Source organism: Henckelia pumila, chromosome 4, assembly GCF_033568475.1.
Source record: "Henckelia pumila isolate YLH828 chromosome 4, ASM3356847v2, whole genome shotgun sequence".
Lineage (NCBI taxonomy): Eukaryota > Viridiplantae > Streptophyta > Magnoliopsida > Lamiales > Gesneriaceae > Henckelia > Henckelia pumila.
In genome coordinates, this window is record NC_133123.1 from 146153628 (window position 1) to 146172638 (window position 19011).

The window sequence follows — 19011 nt, forward strand, 5'->3', positions numbered from 1 at the left end:
AAAGAATCTCCACTTTCCTACGTACTGGTTTCGTGTATATATATATATATATATATATATATATATATATATATATATATATATATATATATATATATATATATATATATAGTTTTGATCACATGAACAACTATCATGGGGATCGAACTGCGTGAACAACAGCTGACGTGACATTTTATACATCCAATGAGTGATTGTCACGTTAGCTGTTGCTCACGCAGTTGCTCATAATGGTTGCCCATGTTATCAAAACTCATATATATATATATATATATATATATATATATATAGTTATGCTATGTTGTTCACCTACCGTGTTCAACCAATATATTAGAAAATACAAATCTTGGCTTCAGAATGTAAGCATATATATCTTTTAAATCAAAGCATCAAATCAAAGCATATGCTGGATAATTTTTTTCGGGAGAATAATAGAAAGAAAGGTTATTCCAATAATTTTTTATCATGATAATATTTAATCTTCAACATTTAATAATTGATTAATTATTGAATTAGTATCTAGAAGGAGGCGATGATTAAGCATACTTAATAAATAATATAATTAGCAAGTTATTGGGTTATTTCGAGATTTATCTAATACGAATCGAGAAGAAAAAAAATGACCGCATATTTTCCCACATCATTTGAAAAGAAAGAATTAAATCGAACTTGAGAGTCACATAAAATCTCTATTTATTACTCCACACAATATTCCTTTCATTGCATTTGAAAAGAAAGAATTAAATCGAACTTGAGAGTCTCATAAAAACTCTATTTATTACTCCACGCAATATTCCTTTCATTGCTTTGCTGTATATGCAAAAATAAATAACTACGGAAGTAAATAGGAGAAAATGATTTATAGCTGATTTGATGTCAAATTTCAAATTTGAGAAGTAACGTAGAGTTCTAAACCCAAAAACGTAGAATATTTTTATGTTTCTTGAAAACGTAGAATATTTTTGATGCACATTATGGAGATGTAAGTTGGGGTTGGGGTATATATTTGGGAGGAATTTCAGGTTGGTTTTTAAATTTTGTTTTCAAGAAAAAAAATTATCTGTAAGAGAATATTCTATTGAGTTTTTGTAAACCAAGTAACCAACTAGAAATCTCATTTTCCTTTTATATACAAATCATAACAGAGGCTGGTTCAAATTCAAATTCGAATTCGGATGAGAAATATTGTAGTAGTTAATTTTCAAAAGCGGTGCGTGCAATATTATATGAAGAGGATATCTCATCTAGTTGCTTATGGTTTCCATTTTCTCAATTCGAATCCTACTAAATATCTATTAATTAATTTCAATTGTGTTTGGCGGAGCTTATAAGCTTCACAAATCTGTTTGGTAAAGAATTTTAAAAACAACTTATAAGGTGTCAAAATAACCTGTTTTACAGCTTATTAGCTGTTTTTAAAAAAATAAGAGGGAGTTTACTTTTTTTTTTTTTTTTCAAAAAAACTTATTTTAATAATTATCTTTTCCAAAATATCCCTATGTATTTTCATTAATTAACATTTTATCATCCACAGAATTTACAAACCTAACAAGTCTATCTATACGCCTCTACTTCCTTTCCTAACAAGGTTTTTGTTGTAAAATTTTTTATCTTTTTTTCTTAGGATTTTTTAAAAAAAGTGTTTAATATATTATTGAATAATATTTAACTACAATTTTTATTTGAAATATTAATGATACATTAAATTTTTAATTTATTTTTTCATTTTTTCTAAATTTAAATATAAAATAGATTTAATATATATATATATATATATATATATATATATATATAAATAAGTTTAACAGTTATTTATAAAAGTGAAACTACTTTGTCTATTTATATATATAATTATTTCATTACATTAATAATATTATATTCTTTTTGGTAATTTTGTTAATAAAAAGATCTTAAAATACCAAACACATCAATATCTTTAATTTGTTTAAAATAATTTTATTCAAATACTATAAGAGCTTTTTTTTTTCGTGACGTGGGAACCTGCAGCCGCTACCTTTCGGTGCGCTCTGGGTAAACCCCCGGACTAACGCAATAGCCTGCAAACTACGCTAGTTAGGTAAACCACACTAGGCAAGCCCTGTTTGACAGGCTAGTACAAAAAGATGTTGGCAGGGGAATCGAACTCCTGACCTAATGGCCAAGAGATAACAACTTATTTTTAATATAAGACCTAACAGCTTATAAGTTCTAGAAGCTTATAAGCTGTTTTTTAATAAGCTTAGCTAAACACCCTCTTAATTATTATTATTTTTTTTAAAGAGGACCTCTTAATTATTAATCTTACGTGGGTATGTATTCAGTTTATTTCTATATCAATATTTTCATGGATGGATATATAGACATGTCCAAATTAAATATTGATTATCCTTAAAATAAGTCGACTCATAAATGAAAGATAATATGTTTTTATGGGTATGGTCAAATAAAATATATGTTTCACAAGAAAAGTGCTATATATTTGAAATTATAAAGTTATTCCTACGCTTGATTTGGGAAAAATATTTCATAAATACATTTAAAATAATTTTGTAATTTTAAATGCACTTTGTAATCTAATTTATAAGTTTCGTTGTATTGATTTCCACAAATTAATTCATGAGCTCGGATTAACAACGTTGGAGCCAAAGACATTAATGCAAGTATTTGATTTAGGAAACAAATATTGATCCGAGGAAAGAATCTCCACTTTCCTACGTAGGAGAGAAAATATTTCCAAGTATATATATGTCGTATATATTCGATAGATTTTAACCGTATTTTACACTCGTATGTATTTGAATATACAAATATCAGCTTATTCAAATCATCGATCATGTAAATGTTGGATCAATTATTTTAGAGAGAATAATAGAGAGAAAAGTTATTTCATTAATTCTTGATCATGATAATATTTCATCTTCAACGTTTAATAATTGATTAATTATTGAATTAGTATTTAGAAGAATCATCATACTTTATAAATAGGGAAAATTAGCATTTTAGTCCTGTATGTTGGCTTCATTTTGGTTTTGGTCATGTATATTGGCTTGTTTTGGAAATGATCCTGTAACTTTGTTTTTATTTTGGATTTAGTCCTACATGTTGATTGTTTTGGTTTTGGTCCTATAAGTTGACTTAATTTTTTATTTTGGTCCTATACAAAGTTATGTTTTGAAAAAAAATACAGGAATTTGGATTTTTTTTGGATTTGGTCATATTAGTTGACTTTTTTTTTTTATTTTGGTCATGGAAAAGATACGGTTTTAACCAAATTAAGCTCGGTTAAGTTAGAATAAGCGCCTATATTTTTTATTTTAAAATAATAAATTAAATTTAGAATTTAGAAGTTGAGTAAGCACATATTACTCTTATCTAGCTAACCCAATTTTGACTTTTCAACTTCACCGCTTAAGCTTTTATAATAAATATTTTTTTATGATTTTGTAATTAAATAAATTAAGTTTAAAATTTAGATGCTGACCTTCTAATTATTTTTTAAAATAATAATTATATTCTAAAAGGTACAATAACTTGATTTTTTTTGTATTTTTTCTCCGTCGCCGAAATTGGAGGGAGCAGCAAAATTTTGCTTATTTGCAGTGTTCTAAAAAGCACGCTTAAGCGGCGATTAAGCGTGATAAAAGTGAAACATACCTAAAAAGATCTGCTTTCGAGAAAAGAGGAACAAAAAAAGTCAACCATAGTTGAAAACGATAAAAAAATACATTAAAGTGTTACTTTTTAAAAGAACGAAAGTATGTTTTAAATATATTTTTAGTTTTTTAGCTAATTTTGTTAATTTAGGTTGAAACTTATTTATATGATCATTAATAGGTGCTAAGTGGGCGAACACTTAGTGCCAAATAAATAAAAAAAAATCGAAGTTACAGTTGAGAGCGATATAAATGAATGTTTGTTTGTTACTTTTTAAAAGAACAAAAGTATGTTACATTTAATACATTAAATTAACATATTTTAGATTTTATTAAATTATTTATATTAAAAAAAGTTTAAGCGTAAAAAAATATTTTTTTTATTAGTTAGTTGTAATTATCTCAAACCAATAAGCAGATAAAACATGAAAGGATAAAAAAATATTTATTACAAAAAAAATTAGAGATCAACTTCTAAATTCCAAAACATGATAACATACAAGACGAAAACCAAAAAACAAACCAACTTACTGGACCAAAACCAAAATAAGCCAACATATAGGACTAAATCCAAAAAAACAAATCGAGTTACAGGATCTTTTCCAAAACAAGCCAACATACAGGACCAAAACAAAAAAAAGCCAACATACAGGACCAAAATGCTAATTTTTCCTTATAAATAATATAATATCATATTGATATTCCCCACTAATGAGTTCTCTGATTTATTCGAATAAAGTACAATGTTATTTTTTAGAAATAAAATAAATTGTAAGAAGAATATGTTTATAATCCAAACGAAACAACTAGCCACGATTATTCATTCCATCATGACATAAAAATTAATTCCGACTTGTTCTTAAGGCATGTCCAAATTGCTTAAGTAGATAAATATTTTACCAATGTTTAGGTGTTCAACTTTTTTTACTAATATTTTTTTGGATTAAACTGTCGCTAATAGCTTGCTCAATTCAGTTTACATGACTAACATAATTGACAGGCTATCAAATTACTTTAAGATTTATCCAATACCCATAGAAAAAAAAAAATGACCACGTCATTTGGAAAAAAGGAATTAAATCGAACTTGAAGTCTCATAAAAACTCCATTTATTACTCCATGCACTATTCCTTTCATTGCTTTGATGTATATGCAAAAATAAATAACTACGGAAGTAAATGGGCGAAGATGATTTATAGCTTGGTATCAAATTTCAAATTTGAGAAGTTACGAGTTGTAAACCCAAAAATTTTGTCCTTGAAATAATCACCTTGTATCGTGTACAAATAAATAAAGAAAAAGTAGAATACTTTAACAAGAGAAATACCGGATGAAAATCTTAAGTTGAAAAAAAGACCAAAATGATCATCCTATTAAAGGAAGTACAAGCATTATGCTACAATGAAATTTAATGAATTTCCAGAAATATTTCGAGTAAAACTAACATTTACCTCAGAGCTAGGAGCAAATATAAGACCACCTTAGTTTCGGTATGTAGGAGAGCTACAATCACATCCCTCCAAAATTCTACACGATACGAACAGACCCGACCCAAAGCGACACAGAAAGAAAACAGGAGAACTACATCTTTTCCTTTGATGAGAGGTGTGAAAAAATAAATAGAAGAAATTTTGAGGATAAAACAACGGACGCTGAAGGGAATACAGTTGGCTTGCTCAGATAACAACAAAGACACGCAGATCTATTCCGATATTGTCATGGTCGCTTATGAAACACGCCATTCCAAGCACGTGGATGGAGTACAGAGGCTTGGGAACTTTATCGACCTTCTCTTCTATTTGAGGAAAGAGGCATCTTCAAATGAGTTCGCCCAAAAATGTTAACTGGTGTTTAGGAATTGAGTTTCTTTATGCATAATACATATACAAGCTATTTGCAGCAGCACAAGCAATTGAGTTTTCTGATGGGTGCCATGCAAGGTGGAGTAGTTTTGTGGTGGAGTCAAATGAATTCCCATTTGTATCAGCTCCCGAACTTTCTGCACCTGCAACATAGAGCCCACCATTGCATTCAGTTGAGATTATGATTATGTTGCACAGACATGAAAACCGTGTAAATGAAGAGATGGCAATGGGAATCATACCTCTTCTTACGACACGCGTGATGCTACTGCTCAAGGATCTGGTAGGCCTTGAAGGGTTCTGCACCTGCCTTCTGAAAGAGAGCCGTCCATAAGAAGCAAAGTTGAGAACGGAGACTAGAGTTAGCCTGACAAGCCAAAACTTAAAACTGGTAAACGTACCTCATTGGATTTTTGCTTGCTTCAAGGGAAGTGGCTTCAGTACTGCCCGAAGCACAGCCAAACACACGGAACAGATTGCTGAATCATACCAAGTATTTGTCGCATTTTGTTACAGAGACATACATGCAAATAACAGTATGATAAAACTGAGCACAAACTTGAACGTACTTGTAAGAACCAGTAGCCACTCGGTGACCATCACCACTCAGACAGCATTCAAATTTATCAAAAATGGAGTCATTTTCATACAAATCACAGAGCTGGACATTATTAAAATAGCAACATTTGATAAGCTCAAGGGTCACAAAAAAGCTTCAGGGAAAATGGTCCAGGTGCAAGGCAACTCACCTTTGGTCTTAAATGCTCATGAACCTGGAAAGTTCCAATTGGACCAGCATCCATGTTAATATCCCATAACTGAAACCAATTTATATTCGATCGGCGAAAAACAAATTGAAACCATGACAAATATCAAAAATGGAAAAGTGAGATCCAATGAAACTCAAAAAATTATAAAAGTTGGAAACTTGTCATCCAACGAGCAATGCATTTAAATAATTTCTACAGCCAGTCAGTGAAATAGCATAGTTGAATTACAATATCATATCCAATTTCCAGCACCAAACTTGAGCTCTGAGTTTTCGAATTTCAGATAAATTATGGACATGTTAATCTGAGAGCAAAAGTTTTTGTTATATATATATCTCAACCACTTACTATTATAACAAACGCATTTTCTAACATTAAAATAGTCAGACCCTAGATTGTATCCAGCCCACAATCTTTACTAAAGAACACAGCCGAAAAAAGCATTCATTACCATCAGCTAAATCAGCTGTAAGTAAACAGAAAAAAGTAAATAAACAGCAAACATGTAGGCCAATTAGAACATTGACAACCAATAAGGATAAAAGTGCAAAAGTAACTACAGAAAATAAAACCTTAAGGGTCATGTAATCTCGACTAAGAATATATCTTCCATCCTTCGCAAACTTAATATCTGAAATCGAAGCAATTATCTCAGTGAAAAATGATCTTGAACCAGGTGCCTCCTGTTCCTCAAATCTGTTCATGAATGAACATTAATATATCATCCAAGAAAAGCACAAGAAATCACAGCACAAAAACACTGACTTGCAAAGTACTTTGGAACCCCCACAATTAACGTTCAACTTCTTAAGAAAATTTAGAGTTTAATTTAAAAGGTAGATAGTACAAACTCATTAATCAGAAGACCGAAATAGAACGCATTACTTACATTTTAGAATGTGAATCGCACAGGGCAGATTGCCGCAGATCAATGAGACGAATTGAACCCTTAGAACTACTATATGCTAACATGTTGCAATGAGAAGGATGAAATTCAGCTGAAGTTATCACCTCTGCAAAAACAAACAAAAACAAGTGAATAGAACATCACCCCATAACTTGTTCTTTCAACCTTTTTCACAAAAAAAAATAAGTTCCCAGACGCTTAGTTACATTGTAAGAAAGACATGTTATAACCCCGGGAGATGGATCGAGTTATAGGTCGATTGACAGGCTGATCATTTAATTCAGAAATGAGTTTCTGAGTTTTTCTGCCTTGTCTGCCTATTTTGATTAATGACTGAGGCTCGTTTACGAGAGAACCTCACGATCTCAATAGCTAGAATTTGTTAAGAGGAATTCAGTTGCTTTATTTCTTCAATAGCAACGTTTAAATATAAGAGTAGGCAATTAATTGACTGGCAAGAAATCTGTTGAAAATAATTATTTAATCCCATGGATTATGCAATCCCATGGAATATGCACTCTAGAAAGGAAAGTAAATAAGATCCTAGCTGCTGAGATCTTCCCTTGATTTTGCTCATTAATTTTTAAAATTTCCATGAGTGAATCTCTTGTAGATTATGTCTTTGGATTTGGAGGTTTGGCCCATGTGTGTCTTGGGCTGATCTGTAAGAGTAGAGTCCATTACATCTGCCACCCCTGGGAGATTGTGGTTGTCCTCGACCACAAAAGAAGGGAAACGAGTGGTGATCATCTCGGCATCCTCCCATGGAGCATCTGCTGGAGGTAGACCATCCCAATGTACCAAGACTTCAGGTCTCCCTTGGTGTGTTCGACGGTCTAAAATGGCCATTGGTGAGGGTTGGTATCCATCCAAGGCAAGCGGTGGCAACACTATGTTTGAGAAAGAGCCCCCTTTGAATCTCTTAAGAGATGAAACGTGGAAAACCGGGTGAATGTGTGAAATGTCTGGAAGTTGAAGTTTGTATGCTACCTCCCCCACCTTTGCTGTTACTTTAAAGGGTCCGTAATAACGAGGAGAAAGTTTGTTGTTGGTTCTGGAAGCAAGACTGTGCTGGCGATAGGGTGCGAGTTTCAGAAGTACCATCTCTCCTACTTCAAACTTGACATCCCTGTGCTTGACATCATAGTGTGTTTTCATGACATTCTGGGCTTGTAGTAAGCGATCGCGGAGCTGGAACAGAATCTGGTCACGTTGCTGGAGTGCATAATCGACAGATTCGACACGTGCTTGGCCTGGTAAATATGATAGGAAACTGGGTGGTTTGCGCGCATAAACAACCTCGAAGGGTGTGGCCTTAAGTGCTGTATGGAAGCTCGTATTATAGCAAAATTCGGCCCATGCAAGCCACTCAAACCATTTCTTTGGATGATCTCCAGTAAAGCACCTTAAATACATTTCAAAGATGCGATTAACGGCCTCGGTTTGCCCATCTGATTGGGGATGGCTGAACTGAAACAAAGCTTAGTCCCACTTAATCGAAACAGTTCCTGCCAAAAAGAACTTGTAAAGACGACGTCTCGATCACTGACTATTGTCTCGGGCAAACCATGCAGCTTGAAAATGTTGTCAAAAAATAACTTGGCCACCGAAACAGCGGTATAAGGATGTGATAAGCCTAGGAAGTGAGCATACTTTGAAAAACGGTCAACAACAACTAGCAGCACATTCTTCCCATGTGAGTTGGGCAGCCCTTCAATGAAATCCATCGAGATGTCGGTCCAAACATGGTGAGGAATTGGCAAGGGTTGGAGCAGTCCTGCAGGTTTAAGAGTTTCAGTTTTGTTGCGCTGACAAGTAGAGCAAGTGGAGACCCATTCTTGGACTTGGTGCTTCATTCCTGGCCAATAAAAATCGCGGTTCAAACGATGGAGGGTGCGCTGGTAACCTTCATGGCAGCTGTCATGCACCATGGCTATTATCGGAGCAGCTAAGGTGGAATTTGGAGGAAGGTAGAGCTTTGATTTAAACCAAAGGATGTCATCCTTGAATTCCCAAGGGCCCAAGGCTTCTCCTGTCAGTACATCCTGGATGATGCGCTGCACTTCTGGATTGTTAGATTGAGATTCCCGAATGGCTGCTAAGAAATCCCAGTGGTTTAGAAATAGCCATCAATCTGCCTTCTTCCTCGTTTTGTCGTGACAGAGCGTCAGCGACTATATTTGATTTGCCGGCTTTGTATTCCACCTTAAAGTCGTATCCCATGAGTTTGCTAATCCATTGTTGCTGAGGTGAGGTAGAAATTCTTTGTTCCAATAAGAATTTGAGGCTATAATGATCAGTGCGCACAATAAAAGAATTTCCCCAAAAGTAGGGGTGCCAATGGCGAATTGCCTTGGTGAGCCCAATGAGTTCCTTCTCGTATGCCGGTAACTTGCGATGGCGTTGAGCAAAGGTACTGCTGAAGAATGCAATGGGGCAGCCTTGCTGTTGGAGTACAGCCCCTAGTCCCGACTCTGATGCGTCACATTCTATAATAAAGGGCTTAGAAAAATCAGGAAGGGCGAGTACTGGCGTGGATGTCATGACTTTCTTCAATGTGTTGAAGGCATGTAAGCTGTCCTCTGTCCATTGAAAGTTCTGTTTCTTGAGCATGTTGGTCAATGGGGCAGCGATGATGCCATAATTTTGGACGAATTTGCGATAGTACCCCGTCAAACCAAGGAAGCCTCGAAGTGCCTAACTGTAGTGGGTCGTGGCCAGCGTAGAATTGCAGCAATCTTGCCGTCATCCACACTCACACCATCCTTGGAGACCACATGACCCAAGTACGCGACCTGTTTTTGAGCAAAGGAACATTTGGACTTTTTCAGAAATAGGTGCTGCTGCTGTACGAGATGAAAGACCATTTGAAGATGTTGTAAGTGATCCTTCCATGATGCACTATAGATGAGGATATCATCAAAGAAAACCAACACAAACTTCCGCAGAAAGCTGCCAAAGATGGAGTTCATTAAGGCCTGGAAAGTGGATGGGGCATTTGTGAGACCAAATGGCATGACCATAAACTCGAAATGGTGATGATGAGTTCGGAAGGCTGTCATATGAATGCTCTCTGGATCCATTAGAATCTGATGATAGCCAGCACGTAGGTCCAGCTTTGAAAAGTACGTTGCACCATGCAATTCTTCCAACAATTCCTCAATAACAGGAATTGGAAATTTATCCTTAACTGTCTTGGCATTCAAAGCCCGATAATCGATACAAAATCGCCATGTGTCATCAGATTTTTTTACCAACAAAACAGGGGAAGAAAATGAGGATCTTGGGCGGATGATACCTTGTTTCAGCATCTCTGCACATTGATGTTCGATTTCATCCTTTTGGGCATGTGGATAACGATATGGTCGTACCACAACGGGATCAGTCCCCTGTTCTAAAATAATTTTATGAGCAAATCCCCTTGAAGGTGGAAGACCCACTGGTTCTTCAAAAAGATGGTTGTAGGAGTTTAGAAGCTGATGCGTTGTGAGTGGTTTCCTTCTTCCAATAATGCTACTGTTAATCTACTGTGGGAAGGGTTGGTGCTCACTTCCCCTTGCCACTTCACTTCTTCTCCATGCCAGAAAAATTGCATCTGCATGACTTCAAAATCCCAATAGATTTTACCCAAAGTGCGGAGCCAATTCACGCCCATAACAGCCCCGAATTCGCCCAAGGATAAGATGAAAAAATCAATGTGGAATAGTTGCTTTCCAAAATGGATGGGTACTGCAGAACACACTCCAGCACATGGTAGTTGTTGGCCATCTGCCACCATAACCGATAGGGCTGGTCTAGGTGTTATTGGAAGCCCCAAATGTACGGCCACTTTGTCGTCCAAAAAACAATGGGTGCTACCTGTATCAATAAGGACGCGGAAGGAAAGCGAGTGTATGGAGCCCTGGATTTGCATTGTAGTTGTGTTATGGGTACCTGTTATTGCATGAATGGATATGCCCACATCACCCAATTGGTCATCATCATTCTCTTCGTCCGGTAGGCTGTCCTCCAAGATCTCCAGACGGAATAACCTCTTACAACGATGGCCAGGAACAAAAAGATCATCACAATTAAAACATAGGCCACGTGCACGTCGTTCTTCCATTTCTGATCTGCTCAACTGCTTTGTGAAGGTTGGGCGGTTGTTTGCGATATTGGTACGTCGTGTAGGTTGTGCAGATTCTGTTCGGCAATTCCCGGAACGCCGCTCGTACAATCTGGCTAGAGCCATGGCACTTGTTAAGTCCCGTGGGCGATGAATTTCCACCTCCAAGGCAATGTAATCTTGAAGGCCACTAATAAAGATTTCCACCTCTTGTTCGCTTGTGAGAGAAGAAGCACGTGCTGAAAGCTGCTCAAATTGGCGCTGGTATTCTTCAACAGTACCTGTTTGGCGCAATTTTGACAATTCTCCAAGCTTGTTAGTGCGGATAGGGGGCCCGAATCTCATGTGGCAGTAATGTTTAAAGAGTTCCCAATTTAGATCTGGTCTGTCATGCTCCAGCTTCAAAAACCATAACTGTGCATCACCCTCGAGATGAAAGGATGCAAGTCCTACCTGTTCGTCCTCCGCAGTGCGTTGGTGATGGAAAAAATGCTCACAACGGCTTAGCCAACTTATAGGATCGGCCAGCCCATCAAACCTTGGAAAATCCAGCTTCGAGTACTTGGGAACGAATGAATGGGGCTCACCGGTGCTACTAGAAGGGCGTTCATTAGTCCGTGGACCACGTGAGCTGTGGGTTTCTGAGGTGATGTGGTGGTTGATGGGCACTTGATTGGTGAGTTCATCCAGACGCTTGTTGAAGTCCTGCTGGCGGTGTTCTTGGTCCTTCGTATGAGCCTTGAAAAGGTTCAGGAGGTCTGTGATCTGGTTCTGCAAAGCTTGAAAATCACCCATAACGCTTGTCTCTGACGCCAACTTGTTATAACCCCGGGAGATGGATCGAGTTATAGGTCGATTGACAGGCTGATCATTTAATTCAGAAATGAGTTTCTGAGTTTTTCTGCCTTGTCTGTCTATTTTGATTAATGACTGAGGCTCGTTTACGAGAGAACCTCACGATCTCAATAGCTAGAATTTGTTAAGAGGATTCAGTTGCTTTATTTCTTCAATAGCAACGTTTAAATACAAGAGTAGGCAATTAATTGACTGGCAAGAAATCTGTAGAAAATAATTATTTAATCCATTATGCAATCCCATGGAATATGCACTCTAGAAAGGAAAGTAAATAAGATCCTAGCTGCTGAGATCTTCCCTTGATTTTGCTCATTAATTTTTAAAATTTCCATGAGTGAATCTCTTGTAGATTATGTCTTTGGATTTGGAGGTTTGGCCCATGTGTGTCTTGGGCTGATCTGTAAGAGTAGAGTCCATTACAACATATCACGTATTAGAGAGCAACAACTATGATAAGCCTTAAACCTCTTGATATGACCCCTTTTCCAGTCTGTATGTCACTTTACATTTATCATGACAGTCATCAAGTACTTAGAGGAATGGCGCAAAATCTCACGCAAGAAGCGATTATTTTAAAATGTGGAAAAATATATATGGAGAAAGAAGATAAACAGAAAGGCACACCAGTCAGATCCTCCATATTTGTGGGCTTCACATCAACGATGTTGAAACTTTGGTTACTTATTTCCAGGTTCCAAAGATTTATTCGTAGATCATCAGCTGATATAAATGTTTCACCATCGCTGCAAAGCATTTCAATTATGAGAATCATGAAATCAGGCAAACGAAAAATCAACAGAAACAAAGAATGACATGTCATCGGGCCAAAACATAGTGATTATTTTTCATAGCTAACATGTCAACTACTATTAGCCTTTCATGATGCGCCACAGTAGAAGCGCTCGGTATGGAAAGGTGCATGGATAAAGGAAAAAGAAATGGGCATTGAAAGGCCACCAATCAATGCCATCCGCACAGCTCTATTCTCTATTTTCGTAATTTGAAGCAAATACTTGGAAACAAAATTTTCTACATTATCCCTTAGACCCTTACCATCGTGGATGAACGGTCATCGTCCCCAAGCCATACTACAATAACTAAAGTTTTCTAAAAATGAGAAACCAAACTATGCCATTTTTATTTTTCAATCATCAGAATAATTCTACCTGTCCCATACATATGCAGGCATAATAAGATGAGATAAATTTCGAATCTTTACCTGTTATTTGATATTGAATTGATATGATAATCATGGGCATGGGCATATACTCTCCTACATCTCGCAACGAGTCCGGTCTCGCTGCATGTGACCTAAAGATTGTAAAATCAAGAAAAAAAATGAGTGATAAATATCGAATTGTACTTACCATCATGATGTGCAGAAGTTAATTTTGTGGGAATGCCTACAATAAGTTTAAGATTGAGAGTTGAGCTATTAATCCTAATGATGTCATCATTAGGTACCACAGCTCAACAGTAATGAGAAAGTCGCAAATGATGTGAGACACATACCCAGGCATATTAAATCATTCAGTGCACAAAATGGATTTTACACGTTCGAAATGGACAAGATCACAAGAAAGTACAACAAACCAAAATAGCTTTTATTTACTAATACCCAACAAACAATTTTTGACCAAATGCATAAAAAAGATAGTGCATCACATGTAATTCTTAACATCACAAATAGAAGTGTAGCATAGTAAAGTATCAGTACCACTGGCAATCGAAGTGAGGGAATGCCCCCAGGTGGAAAGGAGGAGTCATTGCTCAAGTACTTGTAAAATCTATCCGGACTGCCACCATTTTCCAGATGCAACTTAGGATTCGAAGAACCACTGGAGCTTGCAACAGAACGATTTCCAGCTGGTTTAGATGGGTCAACATTCATATCAGATATTTTCTTGATCTTTTTCTCTTGAACCTGTTTCAAACAACCATCAGGCAATACTGCAAACTGATAACTAAAGGCTGTGTTTGGTTTTGTTTCCGGAATTTTTTTCAAAATATTCCAGGGAAATTTGCACCAAAAATTGTGCACAGTAGTGCTCATATATATATTTAATTTTTTGTCTCTGGGGACATTTTCTGTTGAAAATATCAAGTCATGGCAGGTTTTGTTGGTTATTAATTCAAACAAAAAATTTTACAATTTATTTCATTTAAATTGTACACAAATTTTAATGAATAATCCATTCTTATGTCAAGCTTCTGTAAATGTATTAAATAAAATGAACAGCATTAAATGATGTCTGATCATAAAAAGACATTTCCGAGAAAAAAATGATAAGGGAATGGAACCAATCAACATGTGTAGAATAAAAAATTCTGGAGTGGGTGACAGTAATTTAGTCATGTCAAAAATTTGTATTAATCAATGTCTGAACTCTTAAAAGTACATTTGTTTCAAACAAATAATTCTTAAATACATTGAAGAAAAATTAAGGACAGCATTCAAAATCAATTACAATATGAGAAAAACAAATTCAGAACGTGAACAAGATGAGTATGGATCTGAACACATAATTGCTACAATAAACAACCACAAATAATTAACTATTACTAGTGACCCTTGGCACACGTTGCATGTTTGTACAATCTTTTTCATAATTAATTCAATTTATATTCAAATAAAGGGTGATATCATAATAGTAAAAGTAGTGAAAGGTCATACTGCAATTTGAAATGATTATTTTTCAAAGGGGTCATATCGTAACTGTAAAAATTAATAAGGGACTAAACTACAATTAGAATAATGTAATTAAACAATTAAAAATACGAAGGGGCTAAACTGAAATTTAAAATCATGAATTTAAAAAAGAAAAGAAAAGAAAAGAAAAGGGGAGAAAAACAAAAATCAGATCATGACACAAATTTGTCTCTAGTATTACACTTAATAATATAGTAAGATACATGTCATATCTCAACATCACAAAAAGAATTAAAAGAAAGGAAAAATTTATATCTAACCTTCCAAAACTTAATAGTTTTGTCATTCGTGGAAAGGAGAAAGAGTGCACCATTAGCTGTCTGACACCATCGAATCTTATTGATTTTTTCCTCAATTTCCAAACTCTTGAGATAATCAAACTGAACGAAAAAGATTTTTACGCAATGTAACTGCAATTCAAACTTTTATCCAATTCCTCCCTAAGGGAAAAGGAAGTAAAACAGTGAAAGTAATCTTTAATCAATTTGTCCATTTGAAAATGGAAACCTCTGTTAAATCAAGGCGTGAGCATTTGGAAAAATGATTAAATCTCAAAGGTAAACCACATATAACGATAATTTGACAGTGGAAATTTTAATGAATACCTCTGGTTCATGGCTCTGAAATTCAGTTTTGTACCGAAACTCTGGATGTCTAATTGGATAGTCCATCATCTCTAAATCTCTACGATTCCCACCACGCTGTGATTTAAGCTAGTGAATATAATATATCTTTTTCAAAATGAATATGTCACCAATGAAATCAAAACATCAAATGTTGACCTTACCTCTTTCACATCAGTCCTTTCAAATAAGACCACCCTTCCACCGCGGTCACCAGTAGCCAGATGATCACCAGTTTTGTCGAATTCTATTGCGGATATGATGTCAACTGCCATAAAAAACAAAACAAAACAAAACAAAAAACAAAAGCACGGTCATGAGTTGCAACCCTAAAGTTTGCAGTCGGACAGTTCCTATAAAATTATAACACAGCCAACCACTGGAAACATGATTCAGGAAACATTAAAAATATTCATACAAAACTGCTGCTATCATTGTTCTCAGCTACCCAAGAAGAGGCACAAAGCCATTAAATAAGGGCAGTGTATCTGTACACTTTTCACTAAGTGGGAAACTCTAAGGGATGTAAAATAATAAAGTCTATAAGAAATTAGAAAAATATATTCGCATATCAAAGATAAAAACTTGGGCGAGAGGATTATTGAAATTGAACTTCTTGAACTGCAGAATACTTGTCCTCACCATGTCTTAAACATGATATTTCAAATTATTTCAGGTTTAAAAAGTACAACAGTAAAAGCATGCACTTAAGAAATCAGTAAATTTCCAACTTCTGTCTTTCGAACAGTAGAATCCAATTACGTATGAACCATGAAATTTAAAACAACACCATCAAGTGCCTCAGCTTACACATGTGTGCAATTCTTACCATATGTGCAGATCGCAAGTAATTTTTGCAAAAGACAGATAATTCAAGCCAAACATGGCAAAAACCCAGACTCTGACAAAAAAATCTATTGCTGATCCCAGTCCATTTAAGAATGATCAACCCTAGAACATAAGATCACAATTTTTCTTGTTGTTCCTACTCAATGCTCCCTCTACACGAACCAGTACGCTAATTTGAACCCACCCAAGGTATACACTAAACAGCATAACAAATGATTGCAAACTAAATGACCCTATAACAGTTGATAAATGAACAAACGAAAAAAAGAGGCAACCTTCCCTTTTATGTGGAAACAAAAGTATAATAGACATCATTTTTGTATTTCCGACTTAAAGGAACTGCACGATGCATGTTTTGAATGGCCCTGTCAAGGCATCATGGAAATACAACCATCATTTTGAATCTCATAATAGGTCCGACCAGTGTATTTGGGTAACGCAGGGAAGTCCTGAACCCTTTCTACCCATAACGAAAATTTGGAAGCAATATAAGTTATAACATGTTCGTATAAACCGGCAGCTCCAGTTCAATATAAGTAAATAGTTGTCCAAGCAACAGACACGGCCAAAAGTTGCCAAAAACCTTACCCCAGCACCAAGTCACAAATCGGTACACCTACAAAACGACAGTAGCACAGTCGTGGAATGACCTCCAACTCTGGGTCAGTTACTGTATGAAGTGTGCAAAGAGACCAGGTCTCACTTCCCCCAACAACTTAAAAAGAGTTTGGAGTTCAAGCTATAAAGTGGCATCATCTTCATACTAACCATACACGAAACAAATTCAAAGACATTGCAAAGATGCTTAAAGTAATCAAAACCCCCAATAAAACACATTCTTTAGGTTCAGTGAAAACCCACAATCAGACTGACGTTGAACTCTATTCACTTCAAACCCACACCATTAAACTTTCATATCATCTATCAAAAACAATGGCATGCAGATCACTGACGTTAATTCCCAATCAATCATGCTGAAATCCTACTAAATCAAGCTGTTAACAAACCCAAAAGGGATCAAATTACATAAATCCTAACCCTAAATGAGAAGATCCAAACCCAAAGCAAACATCTTTCCCTCAAAAATAAAATCAACAATAGAAAATCTACCTTCCTGTACTTCTTCTCCGGCTGTCCGCTCGCCAAAGACCTGAGAAAATTTCCACTCGAGCGGCGGTGGCGGACCCAACGCAGCTGAATCCACCTCTTCCCCATCACCACCGTTCATTCTCCTCGGTAAACGATATAGAAAAATCAAAAGCCACGACAAAAACAATATCAAAAGGCAACAGCTAATCTCACTTCCTCCCTAGTTCATAAAAAAGAAATAAGGTTTCAAGAATTGAGAAAGATCAGGGGCAATTTGGATTCAGATTCAAACATTTTTCAGTGGGCTTGCAGAAAAACGGCAACGCCGATTACAAAAGAAGATGATTCAGATTTTCTCCCTCAATGCGTAGATATACTAGACAGTGTATGTATATGTTCCTTCCTTCTTTCAATTTATTTTTTACTTTATTTTATTTTTTACTTTTTTCATTCTAGAAAACAATTGTTAATAAATTATGGCACCCTTGAAAATATAAAATAAAATATAAATTTATATTTTATTAATAAATTTATAACTCAAAACAAGTAGTACTGATTTTAGAGAGTAAATGCAATAAATCGAGCTTAATATTAATAAATATTTATGGTGGTTCTTTCTACTGACCAGCTTATCTATTTATACTATCTATACTATACTATATTATTAAGTGTGTGTGAGTAAAAACTGTTAAAAACTGTTTTTGGTATCATGATCATTTTTTAAAATTTTTCCATTATACTCTCATACCCCACATTGACAAAAACTCTCTTCATATCTTATTTTCTCCTACTTTCTAATCGGTTCCTCCTCTTCCATTTTTTTCTTGGTCAAACTCAAATTTTATTTGTAGACACCTTTTATCAAATTGAAATCTTAACTAAATTATATATTTATGAGACACACATCGCGTGTATCATGGTGACTTGTTTGAATTAAGCGTTAATAAGTTCGATTCGAAACTCAAAAATTTTAATTTTTTCTTCGAATTCGAACCGGCTTTAAAAAAAATCTGGGAAACGGACTCGATTTATTTACAGCATACATGTAAAATTGAAAATGACGAAAACGAGGCTGTATTGGCCCAATATCAACGGTGGCCCAGAGCAACAAAGGCCCAAAAAGAGACTAAAGCCCAGAATGGTTGTCTGCGGTAGAGCATCAGAAGGGCTTGGAGCTGACGCACAAGGAGAGCAAAAAATGGGAAGAAGAATACTGAACGACGCCTTGAGAACCATCGTCAATGCAGAAAAGAGAGGTTTCGCTTCAACTGAGCTGAACCCCATCTCTAATGTCATGGTTTCTTTTCTTCAAATCATGAAATATAGAGGTACACTTGTATCTATTCTTGTTTACTGTTATAATTTACTAGCGACTCTGTATGCTTTCTTTGTTGATTTTGATTGGTGCCGATTACTAGATGAGCAAATGGATTGGATTCGTTCTTTGGATTGTTTCTAAAAGTTGATGCTTTTTTCAGATTTTTTGTGAGGGTGTGTTTGAGATTGGATTTTAGTGAAAATAAGAGCCGATTAAACGAATTTGATATTCTGAGAAACTTACTATTCGTATCCCTTGAAAAAGATTTTA

General features: G+C 35.4%; 1 protein-coding gene across 1 annotated transcript; it reads right to left on the reverse strand.

The window, feature by feature from the left end:
• Positions 1 to 5510: 5510 nt before the first annotated feature.
• LOC140867146 (serine/threonine protein phosphatase 2A 55 kDa regulatory subunit B beta isoform-like) lies at positions 5511 to 17810 on the reverse strand. Its single transcript, XM_073272218.1, has 14 exons — positions 17445 to 17810; positions 15650 to 15753; positions 15468 to 15563; positions 15123 to 15242; positions 13870 to 14076; positions 13372 to 13463; positions 12777 to 12895; positions 7175 to 7298; positions 6858 to 6981; positions 6265 to 6333; positions 6085 to 6176; positions 5917 to 5994; positions 5758 to 5828; positions 5511 to 5658 (listed from the first exon to the last, which is right to left on the reverse strand). The coding sequence occupies exons 1-14, from the start codon at positions 17560 to 17562 to the stop codon at positions 5522 to 5524; spliced, it is 1551 nt and encodes a 516-aa protein (XP_073128319.1). The 5' UTR covers positions 17563 to 17810; the 3' UTR covers positions 5511 to 5521.
• Between the last annotated feature and the right edge of the window lie 1201 nt (positions 17811 to 19011).

Bases quoted from the DNA above. Each gene is read 5' to 3' on its own strand.
- LOC140867146 (XM_073272218.1), bottom strand. From the start codon at position 17,562: ATGAACGGTGGTGATGGGGAAGAGGTGGATTCAGCTGCGTTGGGTCCG. The intron at 6,334-6,857 runs GTTTTATTTTCT...AATTGGTTTCAG, and splicing joins GAGATTACATGACCCTTAAG to TTATGGGATATTAACATGGA. The intron at 6,177-6,264 runs GTGAGTTGCCTT...AATAATGTCCAG, and splicing joins ATGAGCATTTAAGACCAAAG to CTCTGTGATTTGTATGAAAA.